Source organism: Nerophis ophidion, linkage group LG25 (genome assembly GCF_033978795.1).
Source record: "Nerophis ophidion isolate RoL-2023_Sa linkage group LG25, RoL_Noph_v1.0, whole genome shotgun sequence".
Lineage (NCBI taxonomy): Eukaryota > Metazoa > Chordata > Actinopteri > Syngnathiformes > Syngnathidae > Nerophis > Nerophis ophidion.
The window spans coordinates 19,938,340-19,959,959 of record NC_084635.1 but is presented as its reverse complement, the minus strand read 5'-3'; the positions used below and the strand labels follow the sequence as shown (position 1 = coordinate 19,959,959).

Sequence of the window (21,620 nt, the reverse complement as noted above, 5' to 3'; positions counted from 1 at the left end):
CCTTTTGGTCACTGTACCAAATGGAAGTTATATATTTATAGCTTCACCTTCAGGAAGTGTAAAACATTTCTGCAGAGTCTGTCTACCTCAACACGACCTCAGACTACTAAAACCTCTCTACCTGGGGCACAAATCCTCTCCCTGCATGGAGGACTAGATCAGACCTGGGCAAAATAAGGCCCGGGGGCCACATGTGGCCCGTTAAAGGCCTACTGAAATGAGATTTTCTTATTTAAACGGGGATAGCAGGTCCATTCTATGTGTCATACTTGATCATTTCGCGATATTGCCATATTTTTGCTGAAAGGATTAAGTAGAGAAAATTTAGATAAAGTTTGCAACTTTTGGTCGCTAATAAAAAAGCCTTGCCTTTACTGGAAGTAGCAGACGATGTGCGCGTGATGTCACTGGTTGAAGAGCTCCTCACATCCTCACATTGTTTACAATCATGACCACCAGCAGCTAGAGCGATTCAGACGGAGAAAGCGACAATTTCCCCATTAATTTGAAAGATTTGTGGATGAGGATAGTTAGAGTGAAGGACTAGAAAAAAAAAGGCGAGGGCAGTGAGAGCGACTCAGATGTTATTAGATCAGATTTACTAGGATAATTCTGGAAAATCCCTTATCTGCTTATTGTGTTACTAGTGTTTTAGTGAGATTATATGGTACCTGAAAGTCGGAGGGGTGTGGCCACAGGTGTGGTGACCGCCAGTGTCTTCGGTGAGAGGAGGTAATAGTCCGCAGCTGCAGGAGGACGCAAGCTCCGCTCATAACTACGGTAAGAGCCAACTTATTACCACAATTTTCTCACCGAAACCTGCCGGTTGACATGTGGTCGGGAACTATGTTCGCTTGACCACTCTGTTCCATAGTAAGGCTTCACCTTCAGGAATTTAAAAACAAGGAAACACGAGCTGTGTTTGTGTTGCTAAAGGGAGCTGCAATACACCGCTACCCACCTACATCTTTCTGCTTTTACTTCTCCATTATTAATTGAACAAATTGCAAAAGATTCAGCAACACAGATGTCCAGAATAATGTGTAGTTATAGCTGGGATCGGGCTGGAAAAAAATGTCCCCTTCAACGGGTGACGTCAAACGCACGCGTCATCATAAGCGTCATCATACCATGAAGTTTTCAACAGGACAGTTCGCGGGAAATTTAAAATTGTAATTCAGTAAACTAAAAAGGCCGTATTGGCATGTGTTGCAATGTTAATATTTCATCAATGATATATAAACTATCAGACTGCGTGGTCGGTAGTAGTGGGTTTCAGTAGGCCTTTAAGCTTTTCAATCATAATAATAATAATGGATTAGATTTATATCGCGCTTTTCTATTGTTAGATACTCAAAGCGCTCACAGAGAAGTGGGAACCCATCATTCATTCACACCTGGTGGTGGTAAGCTACATCTGTAGCCACAGCTGCCCTGGGGTAGACTGACGGAAGTGTGGCTGCCAGTTTGCGCCTACTTTCAAGTTCAAGACTCCGACCACCACCAATCATTCATTCACCAGTGTGAGCGGCACCGGGGGCAAAGGGTGAAGTGTCCTGCCCAAGGACACAACGGCAACGATTTTTTTGATGTCAATAGGTGGGAAGCGAACCAGCAACCCTCAGGTTTCTGGCACGGCTGCTCTACCCACTACGCCAGGGGTCGGGAACCTTTTTGGCTGAGAGAGCCATTAATGCCAAATATTTTAAAGTGTATTACCGTGAGAGCCATTTAATATTTTTTAACACTGAAAAAAAAACTAAATGTTTGCATTTTTAAGTAAGACCAACATTTTTAGAGTATAATAAGTCTTATTTTTGTTTTAGAACATTTTTATTTTGAACCTAACCAATAATAAATAAAATACTTAATACCATTGATGCAACTTCTTGAACAGGTGTGGTAGAAAAAAGATGGATGGATTAAAATGCATGAGAATGTTTTATATTTTTAACGTTATTACCAGCGGAATTAGAGAAAAAAATGTGTCTGAGGGCCGGTTTATCAAATTTTTAGGAACACTAATACAAAAACTCCCAATAATATCTGATTGAATGCTAAAAAAGTTATTAGAGACTGTCTTACAAAAACAGAATGGTATTTTAATTTTTTTTTACAGAACGAGACACCCAGAATGTACGTACATGAAAATAAAGCATGTGGGTTTTACAATATAAACTATGAACGATGAAACACTGAATATTGTCAACATATGAACGTCACACCACCTCTCGATCGACATATTTTACAATCAAACAATGCAACAAAAATGCAACAAACACAGCGAAATATGAAAGTGAAGGGTAAAAAAAACCCACTTACAATCTGATACATCACTAAGCTTTAGAACTTTGTTGTAAAAATGTCTTTCCGCGTCTATCCCTGACACCCGCATTTCAGGTTGACTGCTCTGGAAACACTCTGTGGAAACGCTCACCACCCACACTGCTTGGTGCCTCGTCTGAGATGCCGTGACTTAGATTACCACAGTAACAAATTAGATTAGCATAGTAACTAATTAAATTACCATAGTAACTAGTGTATCATGCAAAAGAGCAGATGTCAACCATTGAAATACTTTGTATAGTTCAAGACTCACGGTAATTTGAAAACATCACTGCACACCATAATGGCAGCTATAATTCCCATATTGAAGATCTAAAAAAAATATTTGGGAATGTCCAGCGGGCCTGATTGAAAAGCATAACGGGCCGCAGGTCTGGTGTTAAGCAATGTCAGCTAAGATGTATCTGAGAGCCAGATGCAGTCATCAAAAGAGCCACATCTGGCTCTAGAGCCATAGGTTCCCTACCCTTACACTACGCCATGCCGCCGGACATTCCTAAATGTGTTTTGTAGATCATTCAGGTGGTCAGTGTAGCTGCCATTATGATGTGCAGTCATGTTTTCTAATGACCATAAGTCTTGAACTATATCAAGTATTTCAATCGTTGGGATCTGCGCTTTCGCATGATATTTTAGGCTAGTGTTGTCCTGATACCAATATTATTTTGATACTTTTCGGTGCTTTTCGATACGTTTCTAAATAAAGGGCACCAGAAAAAATTGCATTATTGGCTTTATTTTAACAAAAAAATCTTAGGGTGTGGCTGACCAGTACTTTTCAGAGGCGGTATGGTACTGATTATGATTCATTAGTATCACGGTACTATACTAATACCCAAATACCGTACAACCCTACTAGTCAGTATGATAATCTACGTCACAGCAGGTCAGAAGAGGCACCAAGCAGTGTGGGTGGGGAGCATTTCCACAGAGAAAGTTGTCAAGCTTAGTGATATATCACATATGTAAGATTATAGATGTTTTTGGTTTTTTTACCGTTAACATTCATATTAAACAGCGTTTGTTGCATTTTTCTTGCATTTGGCTGGATTGTAAAATATGTCGATTGAGATGGGGTGTGACCTTCATATGTTCTCAATATTCAGGGTTTTATCGTTCATAGAAAAAAATAAAATTCCATTCCGTTTTTAAGGCGGTCAGTCATCTTATTTTTTATTTTATTTATAAAAAAATAATAAAAAAAAGGACCTTATCTTCACCAGACCAGTTTGTTAATGAAATCAGAGTTGTTTAAAGGGTTTTTAAAACCAGGTCCAGTCCAGATAATGTCCAAGTCGGGCTCAGCAACACACACCTTCATCCATGTACAACAAAAAAATAGGGAAACAACATATTGCATATAATTTGTAAACAAAATTACATTTTCATTATAAGCATTTGTGTATAGTCCATGTTATGTCCAGGTCGGACTCAGTTGCACACACCTTCATTTTTGTACACTCGAAATAGGGAACACAACAACAGATAGCATATATGTTGCTGTTGTTGCATATTTATAAACATAATTACTTTTTCAAAATAAGCCTTTGATGATTTCCCATCTTTTTTATGTTTTTTGGCATCTTTATCATTTTCAATCATATATCTTTCTAAGGTTAAAAAATACTGAATATATGTTTTAAAGAAATACTAAGTGAATATCTGTTTTTGGCCTTAAAGGGGAACATTATCACAATTTCAAAAGGGTTAAAAACCATAAAAATCAGTTCCCAGTGGCTTGTTGTATTTTTTGAAGTTTTTTTCAAAATTTTACCGGTCCCGGAATATCCCTAAATAAAGCTTTAAAGTGCCTTATTTTCGCTATCTTCGAAACCACTATCCATTTCCCTGTGACGTCATACAGTGCTGCCAATACAAACAACATGGCGGTTACCACAGTAAGATATAGCGACATTAGCTCGGATTCGGACTCGGATTTCAGCGGCTTAAGCGATTCAACAGATTACGCATGTATTGAAACAGATGGTCGGAGTATGGAGGCAGATAGCGAAAACGATATTGAAGAAGAAATTGAAGCTATTGAGCGAATAGCTATTGACGCTATTCGGCCATAGCGTGGGTGTACCTAATGAAGTGGCCCATAGCATGGCTGCCTTATTAGCATGGCCGGTAAAATGTGCGGACGAAACGATCAGGACTTTCACATCTTGTGACACTGGAGCAACTTAAATCTGTCGACTGGTAAGTGTTTGTTTCGCGTTAAATGTGGGTATCTAGTTTCAAATGTACATACAACTAGCGTAAATAGCATGTTAGCATCGATTAGTGTAGGATGTTATCATCGATTAGCTGGCAGTCATGTCGTGACCAAATATGTCTGATTAGCACATTAGTCAACAACATCAACAAAACTCACCTTTGTGATTTCGTTGACTTAATCGTTGCAAATGCATCTGCAGGTTATCCATACATCTCTGTGCCATGTCTGTCTTAGCATCGCCGGTAAAATGTGAAGACACTCTGGTACATTCAATGGGGGTCTGGCGGCAGATTTCTTGCCAGTGGTGCAACTTGAATCCCTCCCTGTTAGTGTTGTTACACCCTCCGACAACACACCGACGAGGCATGATGTCTCCAAGGTTCCAAAAAATAGTCGAAAAAACGGAAAATAACAGAGCTGAGGCCCGGTGTTTGTAATGTGAAAATGAATATGGCGGGTGTGTTACCTCGGTGACGTCACGTTCTGCCGCATCGCTACAAGACCGATAAACAGAAAGGCGTTTAATTTGCCAAAATTCATCCATTTAGAGTTCGGAAATCGGTTAAAAAACTACATGGTCTTTTTTCTGCAACATCAAGGTATATATTGACGCTTGCATAAGTTTGGTGATAATGTTCCCCTTTAAAAATAAACCTTAACCAAATACTATAATTCCATCCATCCATCCATTTTCTACCGCTTATTCCCTTTGGGGTCGCGGGGGTCGCTGGTGCCTGTTTCAGCTACAATCGGGCGGAAGGCGGATTACACCCTGGACAAGTCGCCACCTTATCGTAGGGCCAACACAGATAGACTGGACCCCCTGTCAAAAGCTTCTTCTAGCTTATTTGGGGGACCCTTTCACGTACCAACATCTTTAATTGATGATATTCACTACTAATGAAATTGTTTTTTGGTATTGCGAATAAACTTGAACTTGAACAGACAGACAACATTCACACTCACATTCACACACTAGGGCCAATTTAGTGTTGCCAATCAACCTATCCCCAGGTGCATGTCTTTGGAAGTGGGAGGAAGTCGGAGTACCCGGAGGGAACCCACGTATTCACGAGGGAGAACATGCAAACTCCACACGGAAATATCCTGAGCCCGGGATTGAACCCTGACTACTCAGGACCTTCGTATTGTGAGGCAGACGCACTAACCCCTCACCCACCGTGAAGCCCGTACTATAATCAAATTGACTAAATCATGACCGTCAATGAACTCTTCTAAAAAAACAGAAACAACATAAAGCTTCATAAACAAACTATTCCTGAAACACATTTTTTCAACTTCCACCCAAAAGGAAGACACAATATGACAATACCAAAACAAATGCAGGGTGGATTCAGATTCCTGACAACAAAATCAGCAATCAACTGACTCAGTCATATTCCATGCGGTCTGTCAACACATTTTTAGCATTCAATCAGACTTTATTGTGAGGTTTTGTATTAGTTTTCCGTCCCCAGACACATTTTTTTCTATAAATTTGGCCCCCGAGTCAAAATAATTGCCCAGGCCTGGACTAGATCATCTGCAAAGATCCAAAATCAAGCCACCAAACCGTTAACCTTAGACCAGGGGTCACCAACCTTTTTGAAACCAAGAGCTACTTTTTGGGTACTGATTAATGCGAAGGGCTACCAGTTTGATACAAACTTAAATAAATTGCCAGAAATAGCCAATTTGCTCAATTTACCTTTAATAAATAAATCTATATATATAAGAAAATGGGTATTTCTGTCCGTCATTCCGTCGTACATTTTTTTTCCTTTTACGGAAGGGTTTTTGTAGAGAATAAATTATGAAAAAAAACACTTAATTGAACGGTTTAAGAGGAGAAAACACGAAAAAAATTAAAATAAAATTTTTAAACATAGTTTATCTTCAATTTCAATTTTTTTAAATTCAAAATTCAACCGAAAAAACTGAAGAGAAAAACTAGCTAATTTGAATTTTTTTGATAAAATTAGAAAAATGATTTATGGAACATCATTAGTAATTTTTCCTGATTAAGATTAATTTTAGAATTTTGATGACATGTTTTAAATAGGTTAAAATCCACTTTGAAATAAGATTTAAAACTGATTTTACAGATTTTCTAGATTTGCCAGAATACAGAATTTTTTTTTTTAATTTTAATCATAATAAGTTTGAAGAAATATTTCACAATTTTTCTTCGTCGAAAAAACAGAAGCTAAAATGAAGAATTAAATTAAAATGTATTTATCATTCTTTACAATAATATACAAAAAATACTTGAACATTGATTTAAATGGTCAGGAAAGAAGAGGAAGGAATTTAAAAGGTAAAAAGGTATACGTGTTTAAAAATCCTAAAATAATTTTTAAGGTTGTATTTTTTCTCTAAAATTGTCTTTCTGAAAGTTATAAGAAGCAAAGTAAAAAAATAAATGAATTTATTTAAACTATAGTTTAATTTTTTTTTATTTTTTTTTTAATATTTTAAAGACTTGGTCTTCACTACAGTGCAGACCAAGTCTTTAAAATATTTTCTTGGATTTTCAAATTCTATTTGAGTTTTGTCCCTCTTAGAATTAAAAATGTCGAGCAAAGCGAGACCAGCTTGCTAGTAAATAAATACAATTTAAAAAATAAAGTGCTGCTATTTGAGCTATTTTTAGAACATGGCCAGCGGACTACTCATCTGGTCCTTACGGGCTACCTGGTGCCCGTGGGTAACGCGTTGGTGACCCCTGCCTTAGATCCATTGGTTGTAGTAAGAAAGTGAAGATGATACAGAGAAAGTGACAGAGGGCAATAATGCATCATGTATATTGTGTTTGACCTTATTTTCCCTTATAGGTACACCCTTTTACCGACGGGTGTCCTGCAGATCACAGGAGTACGCGAGGAGGACAGTGGAAAGTTCTGCTGTGTGGCTCATAACAGCGCAGGAGTTAAACACAGCACTGAGGCCCTCCTTACGGTTTCAGGTTGGTGCATTTTCCCCACCCTAACGTTCACTGTACTACAGAGTGGTCTTGTTTTTTTTTTTTTATTGTACTGTAAATAATAGATTAATAGCTTTTTGTTTTATGTTCTGGGTCCTGATCTTTTGTTGCCGCTTTCATTCCTCAGGTATATTCCCCAGATTTTCCAAAGCTATTGTTTATCTGCCTGATCTAAGAGATTCAGTATATCGGTCGAGGCCCTGTAGAGAAATCCAATTAAAGGACACCATCCATCATTCTCATTCCTATCTTATATGTGCTTTTTTTTCAGGTTCGCAGTCTTCTGTTTACAAAGAACCAATGATCCTAGTCGGACCGGAAAACCTCACCCTCACTGTTCACCAAACCGCCATTTTGGAATGTGTTGCCACAGGATACCCTCGGCCCATCGTGTCTTGGAGCAGGCTAGGTAATATCACATTAACAAAATAAAGGTTCTTGTTGTATATCTACCTGAGAGCCAGTGTCGTCTGCAGTGGGCATTCGTGTTTGACACAACAGGGCTATTTTTTCCTCCAAACTTCGGAACTCTGACAAAGAATTGGACATAAAACAGTGTCCACTGCAGAGGATGCTGGGTCGTATTTTTATCGATATTAAAATCACGATTTATGATCTCGATTGTTCATCATGTAGGTAAGTCTTTCCCGCAGGTTGGCAGTCTACTTGTGGTAAAGGGTTCTTGGAGGTCTGTGTGTGTGGGTAGGGAGGGGAGGGGAGGCGGGTGAACTTGATATAGTCTAGTAAAACGGTTATACAAACGATATCCGTATACCGTATTTTCCGGACCATAGGGTGCACCGGATTATAAAGCGCACTGCCGATGAATGGTTTATTTTTAAATCGTTTTTATTTTAGGGCGCATATTCATATTATTATCGTTTTTTTTCTAAATGTAAAACACTTACTGGTGGTCTACATAACATGAAATGGTAGTTCTTTGGTCAAAATGTTGCATAGTTGATGTTTTACAGACGGGGCGGAGCTAGAGGGGAGGCCAGGGTAGCACTGGACCCCCCCTGAAATCTGACTGAACCCCCCAGGTGCCACCCCAGATGATTGACATATCGCGGCACCGCACGTCTTGTCGGAAGGGGCCAGTTGCATTTTTAATCAGTGAAGCCTATTGACTGCTAAGTCCCTCCTGTAAAGTAGTTGGCGCTATGTACCACAAAGCGTTGCGAGCCACGTTCATTAGGGGAGAAGAAGAAGAATCGTCACTGAAGAAGAGGAAGATTTGAACTGAAGTCGGTTATCGTTGCTGGAGACCGGAGAGCCGGATAACCTTCTCGTCGTAAAGTAAGTTTTACGGTGGTGTCCAAAATTAGGACACCACCGTAAAACTTACTATTGTTAATAAACTGCAAATTATATATACATAAATCTCATCTCCTGTGTGCTTAGTATGTACATTTCAACATTTGACACTCCGATTGCAATTGATAAGTCAAGAAAAAAATTCATTGTTACAGTCTGTGGACCCCCTGAAATAACCTTGGCCACCCCCTGGCCACCCCAAGGATAAAAGTCTAGCTCCGCCACTGTTTACAGATCATCTTCAAGTCGCTTTCTGACAGTCGCTTCCGGATGCGCCATTTTGTGGGCGGTCTTATTTACGTGGCTCACCTTCGGCATCGTCTTCTCCCCGTCATCTTTGTTGTAGCGGTGTAGCGTGCAAGGACGGGAGTGGAAGAAGTGACAAAAGATGGAGCTAACTGTTTTAATGACATTCAGACTTTACTTCAATCAATAATCAAGCAAGTTTGCATGTTCTTTACTTATCTGCACTATATGAAGGAGGATGAAACTCCTACTGATCTGAAAGAAAATTTTACCGGGTGTTCCGGCTGCCTCCCGGATCCAAAAACATGCACTTGGGGATAGGTTGATTGGCAGCACTAAATTGGCCCTAGTGTGTGAATGTGAGTGTGAATGTTGTCTGTCTATCTGTGTTGGCCCTGCGACGAGGTGGCGACTTGTCCAGGGTGTACCCCGCCTTTCGCCCGAATGCAGCTGGGAAAGGCTCCAGCACCCCCTGCGACCCAGAAAGGGACCAGCGGTAGAAAATGGATGGATGGATGAATAAAGGAGCAGCATCTCCTTATCCGGAAACAACAACGAATGTGTACCGTGAAAAACCGTCCGACCGGAACTCTCTAATAACTAAAGTTCCTTGGGTGAATAATGTAAACTCACTACACCGGTATGTTTTAGCGCTTTCATGAAGAGTTTACTGATAGATATAAGTAAGAAATTTAGAATACTTTATATAAGAAATGACAACAGTGGAGGATGAATGTCACATAACAAGAAGATAGAGAAAAAGAAGAAGCTTATCGACTATGGTGTTGGTACGGACTACAAAAGCGGGATTTACGCAGATTCCAAATACTGATCAGCAGGTACTTGTTGCTTTTGCATAATATTTCGAAACAAAACACCAGACAATTTGTCTTACCTTATACACACCATAATAATACTCATATATTTAATGTGCCGACAATCCATTAAGTGGTGCGGCTTCGTAGCTTACCAAAGTTGTACTAAAACATTTTGATAGCCGTGTGTAATGTTCAATATTTTCAATGGAACAAATACGAACAAAACAGCTACGATCCGCCGGTGGTCCATGCGTCATCACATGTACACCTTCGCTTGTTCTAATCATACATTTGTCTATTTTTGGGTGTGAGACATGCATATGACAAATTACAGAAATATATAATTTTTTAGTGGGACAATTGCACTCAGGTTAGAGTCTCTCAATGCGCAATTAATTACTTGTCTGTAATCCCATTCATTTGCATGCACAGATGCAAGAGCTGCATGAGTTCCAATGGGGAGCACTATTCGCCGGTGTTGGAACTCGATGGAAAAGTGTCTCTAGACTCTATTTAGCATGATGGCGAGCCATTAGTATTGCTAGTGGAACTCCAGGGAAACAAGCAAAATAACGTGTTCTGCAGGCATCCACACACTTCACCGTTAAATACCAGCAGTGATATTTTTTAACGCACAACAAGAACTCCACAGAATTGAAACGTGGCTGCCGGCCACAACACCAGGGGTAATTACGTTAATGCAGGCTGGTGAGGTGGTGAATGTGGTAATGGAGCTACGTGCGCATACACAATGGGCTCTGGCATTGGCGGAAGCGGCTTCATGGGGCGTTAAGACACGCTGCTGTTGCTCTTCTGCCGTACGGCCAAACAATCTCTGCTGGTCCCCGTTTTGCGCACTATTGCTTGTATTTACATGACGTCATGTCCGGCTCACTTCTGTCCCAATAAATATGTGAGGTGCCACTTAGCCCATACTTGCCAACCCTCCCGGATTTTCCAGGAGACTCCCGAAATTTAGCGCCTCTCCCGAAAACCTCCCGGAAGAAATGTTCTCTCGAAAATCTCCCGAAATTCAGCGGAGCTGGAGGCCACGCCCCCTCCAGCTCCATGCGGACCTGAGTGGGGACAGCCTTTTTTCACGTCCGCTTTCCCACTATATAAACAGCTTGACTGCCCAATCACGTTACAACATCTACGGATTTTAATAAAAAATTGCACACACAAGGAGACGAAGCAGTAGAACGAGGAAGTTACAGCCATGACAACGCCGTCTGTAATAGAGTGAATCTATGTTGTCTGTTGCCATCTCCTGGTGAATGTTGGCTATTGCGTTACGGGGTTGCTTTTTGTTTGGCCAAGGATTTACGTGGTGTTGCGCAACTGACGGCAAGTGACTCTCGCCAGTACGCAAATGGCAAAACAAAGGTTACTCAAATAGTGAAAGGAAAGTGTTGTTGTTGTTATATATATATATATATATATATACTGTATATATATATATATATATATGTATGAAATACTCGAGTTGGTGAATTGTAGATGTAAATATATTCCTCCCCTCTTTTGTTTCATGTTCATAGTTCTGCCTTTGTGTTAGTTATGATCCCTGCATTAAGTTTTGTGCCTCCACTCGTGAGCTCCGTTTATTTGTAAAAATCATGTTTTTACCTTCAAGCCATGAAGTTAATAATATTATTTAATATTTTGCATTACGGGAAAACAACCCTCGCAGCAACGTGCGAAAGCCACGTAGCAAGTTGCGCCAAAGTCCACGTTGTTCAAGTGAGTGGACATTTTGCATGTGATCTACTAAGACTGTGTGTGCAATTGATAACTGATGTAGCCCGCCCTATTTAAATGATTTTTTTGCATGTATGGTATGGTATGCTCTTTCAGGTCATTGCAGAAGTAAAACAAAATTTAATTTTCACCGCAAACCTGCTCAAGATTAGAGAAACAGGAACGGAACAGGAATGATGATTAATCGGCACTTATGGCGTGGGAAAAAAGTATGCGCTGGTGGAAGATAAGTAAAAAAAGTCAATCCCAGACTAGGATCCTATATGGGGGGTTGAGGGAGGGGCACACACAGGGGCAAAGAAAAAAAAACTTGATAGCACATATACACATATTGACACAGAAACCACAAGACTTGCAACAGGCATCGGGCCCGAAGCTGCCAGTTACAAGGGGCGCTGCTACGTTGTTCGTCATACCACGTGGGGTGAAGCGGTAGGAAAGGCGTGGGGTGGGGGTGGGGGTATATGTGCATGTGTCGCCATGGCCAACGATGTGTGTTAAGTCTGTAGGCCTGGAGTCATTCTGCAGACGGTGGCAAATGAACAGAGTTTATGTTTCCAAGTATTGTTTTGTCTTTGCTGCAATGTGTTGGAGGGGAATCTTGAAGAGTTGTTTAGAAGCGACATCGAGGAAGAAGATTTTATCTGATTTATCGATTAGGAGTGACAGATTGTTTGGTAAACGTATAGCATGTTCTATATGTTATAGTTATTTGAATGACTCTTACCATAATATGTTACGTTACACTTTTTCAGCCTGATGTTCACTATTTTTTTTTTATTTTGAATTGCCTTTCAAATGTCTATTCTTGGTATTGGATTTTTTCAAATAAATTTCCCCCAAAAATGCGACTTATACTCCAGTGCGACGAATATATGTTTTTTTACTTCTTTATTATGCTTTTTCGGCCGGTGCGACGTATACACCGGAGCGACTTGTAATCCGAAAAAAACGGTGTGTCTCAAATTTTGATTTTTGACAGTCCATGTATGTTGACAAGCAAACGTAGGACGGAGCTGCATCCTGATCGCACCCATTTTGCACATCCTTTTTGAGATGTACTAATTAAAGACACAAAAGAGCTCCTGTGGTACTGATATGTTCTGTGTACACTCCATGTTGCAATGGGAACGCAAACCACCTAAGGAATAAGCTAACATCATGTTGGTAAGTGCCTCTTCTCCTCATGAAGCCCTAGGAAACAGATGTGATCTTGGAGAATAATTGCTATGCCGGGCTGAGGCATAAGCAATTAGTTTTCCCCTCCCTCAGTGCATATTTTTATTTGTGACTATCACTCACAAATGTCTTTATCAATTCTTCAATGTGGCATCTGTTTTCCTTACCATTTATCAAATCTGATTTCCCGCTCCAAATATAAAACGCTGCCCCTCCCCTCAAGCCGCAAGAGCATAATCACATTGACGGTTCAATCTTGCACAATGTCTTCAGAATAAAATGCTAACACGATGGATTTGTACGTATTAAATTACCACAGGGAAGCTGGGAATGAATCCAACCGTTTCACATCAGTCTCCACCTAATGCCGGAGTTTCCATCCATCCATTTTCTACCGCTTATTCCCTTTCGGGGTCGCGGGGGGCGCTGGCGCCTATCTCAGCTACAATCGGGCGGAAGGCAGGGTACACCCTGGACAAGTCGCCACCTCATCGCAGGGCCAACACAGATAGACAGACAACATTCACACTCACATTCACACACTAGGGCCAATTTAGTGTTGCCAATCAACCTATCCCCAGGTGCTTGTCTTTGGAAGTGGGAGGAAGCCGGAGTACCCGGAGGGAACCCACGCATTCACGGGGAGAACATGCAAACTCCACACAGAAAGATCCCCAGCCTGGATTTGAACCCAGGACTGCAGGACCTTCGTATTGTGAGGCAGATGCACTAACCCCTCACCCACCGTGAAGCCTATGCCGGAGTTTGTTTGTTGCTATTCATTGAGCTGCACCACACCCTGCTAGCACCGGCGCTTTCTTTTCTGACACTAAGTTAATTACTTCCTGGCAAAGGGAAGTGAGAGCAGAAGAAATAGCAGTGAAAAGAGCAAAAAGAACACGCTGGACTGTTCCCTAGTAAGTCATTAATGATGGAAACGGAGAGGAAAAAAAACAAATTGAAAACACCATAATGCCAGACCCTAAGAAATAATAGAGTAATTCATCAATACATTTGTTGAGACTAATTTTCCATTCACTAATCAATACAAGATTGCATCTTTTCTGAAAAAACAAGTAAAACGTGTTTCTCGATTTACAGGAGGTTGCTGATTGTTGTCAGGCTTAGGTCAATTTTGAAATGTTTAAAGAGTTTCTAACAATATACAGTAGTAGTACCTTAACTCAGTGGTTCTCAACCTTTTTTCAGTGATGTACCCCCTGTGAATTTTTCTTTTAAATGAAGTACCCCCTAATCAGAGCCAAGCATTTTTGGTTGAAAAAAAGAGATAAAGAATTAAAATACAGCATGCATTATGTCATCAGTTTCTGATTTATGAAATTTAATAACAGTGCAAAATATTGCTCATTTGTAGTGGTCTTTCTTGAACTATTTGGAAAAATAACTAAAAACTTGTTGAAAAATAAACAAGTGATTTAATAATAAAGAAAGATTTTTACACATAGAACTTAAAGTGCCCTCTTTGGGGATTGTAATAGAGATCCATCTGGATTCATGAACTTCATTCCAAACATTTCTTCACAAAAACACAAATCTTTAACATCAATATTTATGGAACAAAATCTAGCTGTCAACACTGAATGTTGCATTGCTGCATTTCTTTTCACAGTTTATGAACTTATTCATATTTTGTTGAAGTATTATTCAATAAATATATTTATAAAGGATTTTCGAATTGTTGCTATTTTTAGAATATTTAATAAAAAAATCTCACGTAACCCTTGGCATACCTTCAAGTACCCCCAGGGGTACACGTACCCCCATTTGAGAACCACTGCACTAATCAATACGAGACTGCATCTTTTCTGAAAAAAAAAACAAGTTAAATGTGTTTCTCGATTTACAGGAGGTTGCCGACTGTTTTCAGGCTTAGGTCAATTTTTAAATGTTTAAAGAGTTTCTAACAATATACTTTAGTAGTACCTTAACTTATTAGCAGCACCATGAATTGATTAACGTGGACCCCGACTTAAACAAGTTGAAATACTTATTCGGGTGTTACCATTTAGTGGTCAATTGTATTAGATATGTACTGTACTGTGCAATCTACTAATAAAATCAATCAATCAATCAATCAATCAAATTGACATAACTTAATAACTTTTATTAGTAGATTGCACCGTACAGTACATATTATGTACAATTGACCACTAAATGGTAAAACCTGAGTAAGTTTTTCCTTTTTTTGTCCTGTCCAGCTTCTCAGGCAAATCATATAGTTGATGTAGATGCCCATATCGGCTGTTCAGATTTACTTTACAAAAGAGCAGTGTAGGATACTTCTCTTGTTGCCTTATTTGAATTTGACTTTATTAAATGTATTGATATTATCATTCGGAGCAGGAGGGGATAGAAAGAGAAAAAAAGGAAGACAGAGGGGGAAATTGTGGGGATACGAGGGAGATTACACAGAGACACAAAAACAACAACAGCAAACACAACGATAACCAAAAAAAACAACAACAACAATAGAACAACACCAGCACATACGATATGTACAAATATGATCGTAAAAGTGATAGCAAAGAAGCAGTTAGTGAGATAAATAATAATATTGAAATGACAATGATTATTTTTACACTACAACTGGAGCAATACAAATACCAATAGAAAAAGTGCAATTGATTATGAACAATACCAATAATAATGAATAAGTTGTTCAACTTGTTAATCAATACATAACAGAGCTTGTAGCTCAAAACACTCGTATCTCAAAACAGCCCCGCTCATTGAAATGAATTTTAATCAATTCACTGTAGGCTCCTACTGTGTTTAGGATGTTCTGTAGCGTTTCCTTAGAGTTGGCCACTAACACAGTGTCATCTGCATATCTGAGATTGTTAACATTCATCCCTTCAACTTGTATTCCATTTTGATGATTGATGTAGCGTAAGCTTATTTCACTGTAGATGTTAAACAGATCTGGAGATAGTACACAACCTTGTCGAATACCCCTTTGAATGGCTTTAAATTGACTGCATTCCCCATCAATTCAGACTACTGCTTCTTGTTCCCAGTACATATTTCTGATAATCCTTGGGTCTTTCCTATCAAATATCCAGCTCATTCAAGCTCTGGAAAAGGTTTCACTTTATCAAATTCTTCTGAATAGCCTATAAAACACAGGTATAAATCCGCTTGCACTTCTATTGATCTTTCCAGTAACATACAATATAACATTTATGGTGCCCTGGTCCGGGAGAAATACGAATTGCGTGGCCGAAAGCTCTGGTTGTAACTTATTCCTTGGTCTGGCCAGCTGTACTCTAAGAAGAATTTTGGTGGTATGACCCATAAGGCTTAATAATCTGTGTTGTGACACAGTCTGAGGCTCCTGGATTCTTTGGCAGAGTAATACAAATAGATGTTTTTATATCTGGTAAATTATGTTAAACTATTTTTTTCAGCTCTGATGTTCCAATTTCTTCGAGTGTTTCTTTGACTTCAGTAGGTATTTTTTCCGTTCCAACCGCTTTACCATGCTTCATTTGGGACATGGACATTTTTCACTTCATGGGTGGGCCTTGCATGTTTTTTCTTATACTTGGAGGTGGGCCCACGTCGTCATGGAATAGATCTTCAAAATATTCAGATCATCTTGACAGAATGTTTTGTTATCCATTATTAATCCAATTACGTTGCCTTCCTTTGATTTGATGCATCCTAACTTTGAGGGGCCCTGCATCCCCGTTGGCCTCTTTGATCTTTTGGTGCATATACTTGCTATCAGTGCCCTTGTGTTAGTTTAGGTCGCATTGTGAGTTTATCCAGACTTCTTTAGCCAAGTTGCATTTCCTTTTATTAAGTTTGATATACTAACTTTTGTTTTGTTTTGATATGCTCAATGTGTCCATTAAATCAATAATTTCTTGAGTCATTAATTTTTTTACGTGGTTTACGTTTAGTAACAGCAACAAGTTTTTCCATGGTTTTGTTTATTTATTCTTGCATCGTTTTACATCTGTCTCTTCTGTATTTGTAAATGTGTTTAACATTTAAAATGTGTTTGATACTGATGTAGCCAAATGAATTCGAAAATATTGGTTCTGTTTTAAAAGGTGATGAATCTGAGTTATTGTATATTTCTGCATGTTTTTGAGTCTCACTTTCATGTCTGGTCTAACTGGGAGATGATCACCTGGTGCGTTCTTTACCAACTTTTGCATTAAGTCTCCCATTATAATCCTGATGTCCTGTCATTTAAATAGGCTTTTTTCATAGAATTTCTCAATCTCTCCCTATTATTGGTCTGCCGTTGGTGCATAAACTTGTATGAAACCATTGTGTTCCTCCAAGTTTTACAAAAAGTACCGTATTTTTCGGACTATAAGTCGCAGTTTTTTTTCATAGTTTGGCCGGCGGGTGCGACTTATACTCAGGAGTGACTTATGTGTAAAATTATTACCCCATTACAGTAAAATATCAAAAAATATTTTTTAGCTCATTCACGTAAGAGACTAGACGTATAAGATTTCTTCGGATTTATCAATTAGGAGTGACAGATTGTTTGGTAAACGTATAGCATGTTCTATATATTATAGTTATTTGAATGACTCTTACCATAATATGTTACGTTAACATACCAGGCACCTTCTCAGTTGGTTATTTATGCCTCATATAACGTACACTTATTCAGCCTGTTGTTCACTATTCTTTATTCATTTAAAATTGCCTTTCAAATGTCTATTCTTGTTGTTGGGTTTTATCAAATAAATTTCCCCCAAAAATGCGACTTATTCTCCAGTGTGACGTATTTATGTTTTTTTTCCTTTTTTATTATGCATTTTTGGCAGGTGCGACTTATAGTCTAAAAAATACGGTACTCTGTCTGTAATTGAAGCCTTTTAATGCCTTCGAAAATTTGTGATCCTAAATGACTTCAAATCCTCTTTGGTGTTTATCTCATCCAGAGTATAACATTTTGTGGCTATCTGATTTTATTTCACTAGCGTTTGTTTACTATCTGTACCATCCATCCATCTTCTTCCGCTTACCCGAGGTCGGGTTGCGGGGGCAGCAGCCTAAGCAGGGAAGCCCAGACTTCCCTCTCCCCAGCCATTTCGTCCAGCTCTTGCCGGGGGATCCCGAGGCGTTCCCAGGCCAGCCAAGAGACATAGTCTACCCAATGTGTCCTGGGTCTTCCCCGTGGCCTCTTACCAGTCGGACGTGCCTGAAACGCCTCCCTAGGGAGGCATTCGGGTGGCATCCTGACCAGATGCCCGAGCCACCTCATTTGGCTCCTCTCGATGTGGAGGAGCAACGGCTTTAGTTTGAGCTTCTCCCGGATGACAGAGCTTCTCACCCAATCTCTAAGCTCATTTCAGCCGCTTGTGCCCGTGAACTTGTCCTTTCGGTCATAACCCAAAGCTCATGACCATCGGAAAGCTTTGCCTTCCGGCTTAGCTCCTTTTATCTGTACCTTGTTTGCTATATTATTGCCAATACTTTCAAAAATCGAGGGGCGGTCTAGTTGAGTTTCTGACGAAGAACTCGGAAATTTCGACTCACCAGTACAAATGGAAGACACCATTATTGCACCCTTAAAACCCTTTATAAACAGCTCTGTTAAGAGCAGACGGGTTTGGGGGTCTGTCCTACAGTATGTTATGTAAAAGAGCAACTGCGTAAAGCAACACAACTATACTGTATACTTTATTTTTACCTTAACCACACAGCACAAATGAACCCTTATCTGACTCTCAGTCCAATCAACACATACACAGGGCATGCCTCTTCAACGTGTTACCTTGTACTCAAAGTTGGTGGCGTCACATCTGCAGGAAATGAGGACATGTATGCCTTCCCAGTATGCCTTGTATTTGGGTTGACTGCACTGTAAGTGAGCGAGTGGTTCAGGTTGATGGATTTCTGTTCAGTTTTTAACCATTGATTGGGGTCTTAGATGGTCTCAGAACGCATGGTGTTATCTACAGTGTATATATACTGAAAAGTTATTATTTTTATTTATTTCAACCAATGTTTGATTTTGTAAGATCAATTATAAAAAAGATGGTTTATATTGGTGACCGTGTGATGCTCCTGTCTCTGCAAGAGTCCAGCAGAGTCTTCATTCTCTGCTTGGTCTTTTAACACATGAAATATGGACCTAACATGCTATAGATCGAAGTCGAAAAAAGGGATTAAAATGCCCCCTAGGCCCCTTAGCTAATATCAGAGACAGCCTCAAGTCTTTGTTCGGGCTGAGACTAGCACTAAGAAGTGGGAACTTATCTTGTAAGTACAGAAAGTGCAGAGGGGAGAAGGGGATGGTGTGGTGGCGGTGGGAAATGTGACCACAATTATCTAAGATTAGAAAACAAAGTTAGTTTCTGACATCATCATGGTGGTCAAATATCTAATAATGGTGTTTCCTGCAGGCTTTTAAAAATAAAAGCAGGTAAAATGTTGTTATTGTCCTATTTAACGTATCAGTCTAATTAACAGTTAATTTTTTCACTAAATCTATGTTATACTTTTTGGGGAAAAAATTTATTTACTTAAGTTTAAAACAAGAGCCCGATTAACATGCAATTTACACTATTATTACTAAATAGTGTGTGCAAACTATACAAGTTTACTATTAGCGTGCGTGTTGCAGGTGATTTATTAAGATGATGTGTATGATGGATAACAACTGCAAAATTTGTGCATACCATCCATCCATCCATTTCCTACCACTTGTCTCTTTTGGGGTCGCTGGCGCCTAGCTCAGCTGCATTCGGGCAGTAGGCGGGGTACACCCTGGACAAGTCGCTACCTCATCACAGGGCAATTAGTGCATACCGCTTAATTTAAATTAGGTTTTTGAGTGTATACCGGCTGTCACCATGGGGGAAGCTAATTTTCCTCCACATTTATGACATATGCTTTATCCTGTAGCATTTTGTCATGGTGTTGACATGCAGCACACATATACAATATATGCCACCTATTTTAGGCTTCATACAAGTGCGATCAAGACAAAAAAAATATTTTTAGCTCGCTGAAGTTGTGCTCTGAGTGGCGCTGGTGCGTCGGTGTTGTGATGGTGTGTCTAGATCCTGGAGAAATATATATTGCAAGAAGAATTTTCATATATGAGAAATACTAAAATGTCATTGTGACACTCTCTTGTGCCGGCTGAATAATTCACTGGACCCCAGCTGTCAAGTGATATAGTTATTTTATTTTCGTGCTCTCTTTGCTTTTCAGCAGTATGTAGTTTTAGGCTTTTTTTCGGCTGTGTCTCTCCTTTCGGGTTCCTTGCCTCCCCCTCATGGTCTCCGCCGCTTCTGATAAAAGACAGGTGATTAGATAACTCATTCCAGCTGAGAAATCTCCTTACCTGTCGTTGCTTCAGTTGGCTCCTGCACATGCCCCGCCCGCAGGGGACACGCGGACCACGCCCCTTCCACAGGCATATTTTCAATATGGAAAAATGAATGTTGTTTAAAGAAAACACCAAGAATAATCAATTAAATTCATTTTGATTACTATACACATTGCAGCTATACAATTCTAAAAGTATATTGCTGAATAGACAATACAACTAAAATGGGTATTTTTGATAGTTTTTTTTTTTTTTTTGTCCTGCCCAGCTTCTTAGGCAAATCATATAGTTGATGTAGATGCCCATGTCGGTTTTCAGATTTATTTTGCAAAAGAGAAGTGTAGGATACTTCTCTTGTTGCCTTATGTGACGGACTCTCACCGTCGTGCGGGTTCCCAGGACCACCAAGTAAGGACATGGCTTGAGCAGTTTGACTTTTTGTTTTCTTCTTCCAATAAAACCTTAGAGCTTCGGTTTCCACTTTGCTGCATCGTTATCTGCTTCTCGCTCTCGCGTTCAGCATCTGCCTCCTTCTTCTCCCTTGCGAGAAGATTATATGATTTCCCCAGCTGGGCGCCCCGCGCACCTGATCATGATTGCGGCGTCGCTACCAGCGTGCCCCGCCTCTCCGCTCGCTCGCCGTCCCCACCTCCTCACCGCCATCTTGGGCCGGGCTCCGGCGTGCCCTGTCCCGCTGCTCGTTCACCGCCTCTACCTCTCCATCTCTCCACACCTTACTTGAATTTGTCTTTATTAAATATATTTATATTATCATTTGGTGCAGCTGGGTCGGAGCAGGAGGGAATAAAAAGAGAAAAAAAAAGGAAGACAGAGGGGGTAATTGGGGGGATAGGAGGGGGATTAGACAGAGAGACAAAAATAACAGCAAACACAACAATAACAACAATAGAACAACACCAGCAAGAAGATTTTTCATATATGAGATCTACTAAAATGGGATATTTCCAATATGAAAAAACAAATGTTGTTTAAAGAAAACACCAAGAATAATCAATTACATTCATTTTGAATACTATACACATTGCAGCTATTCAATTATTAAAGTATATTGCTGAATAGACAATACAACTAAAATGTGTATTTTTGATAGTTCAAATATGTTGACACACACACAGACGGATGATTCTCTTTCTCTCAATCGTCTGTCGTTTATTTCTTCTCTCCTCTGTCTTTGTGGTACAACCGCCTCCTTTCTCACGGCCGTATGTGCGTTACTGTGCCAGTTTGCACAGTCTAGATGTGCTAAATATAGACACAGAACAGCGACCACAGAACAGTTTCAGTCTTAATAAATGACATTACGAGGGCTAAATTATTTTATACTCCCAATATTGGTGGCGTTCTCATAATTAAAATTATTTCTGCATTTACATGAAGACACACACTTTAATTCAGGGG

The 21,620-nt window shown here is 39.7% G+C and overlaps 1 protein-coding gene across 1 annotated transcript in view; it reads left to right on the top strand.

The window, feature by feature from the left end:
* igdcc3 (immunoglobulin superfamily, DCC subclass, member 3) overlaps positions 1–21,620 on the top strand; it is a 287,501-nt gene that overhangs the window by 163,601 nt on the left and 102,280 nt on the right. The window contains exons 4-5 of the mRNA XM_061887046.1: positions 7,402–7,532; positions 7,822–7,959. Coding sequence (XP_061743030.1) covers positions 7,402–7,532; positions 7,822–7,959 — 269 coding nt within the window. The remainder of the gene's footprint in view (positions 1–7,401; positions 7,533–7,821; positions 7,960–21,620) is intronic.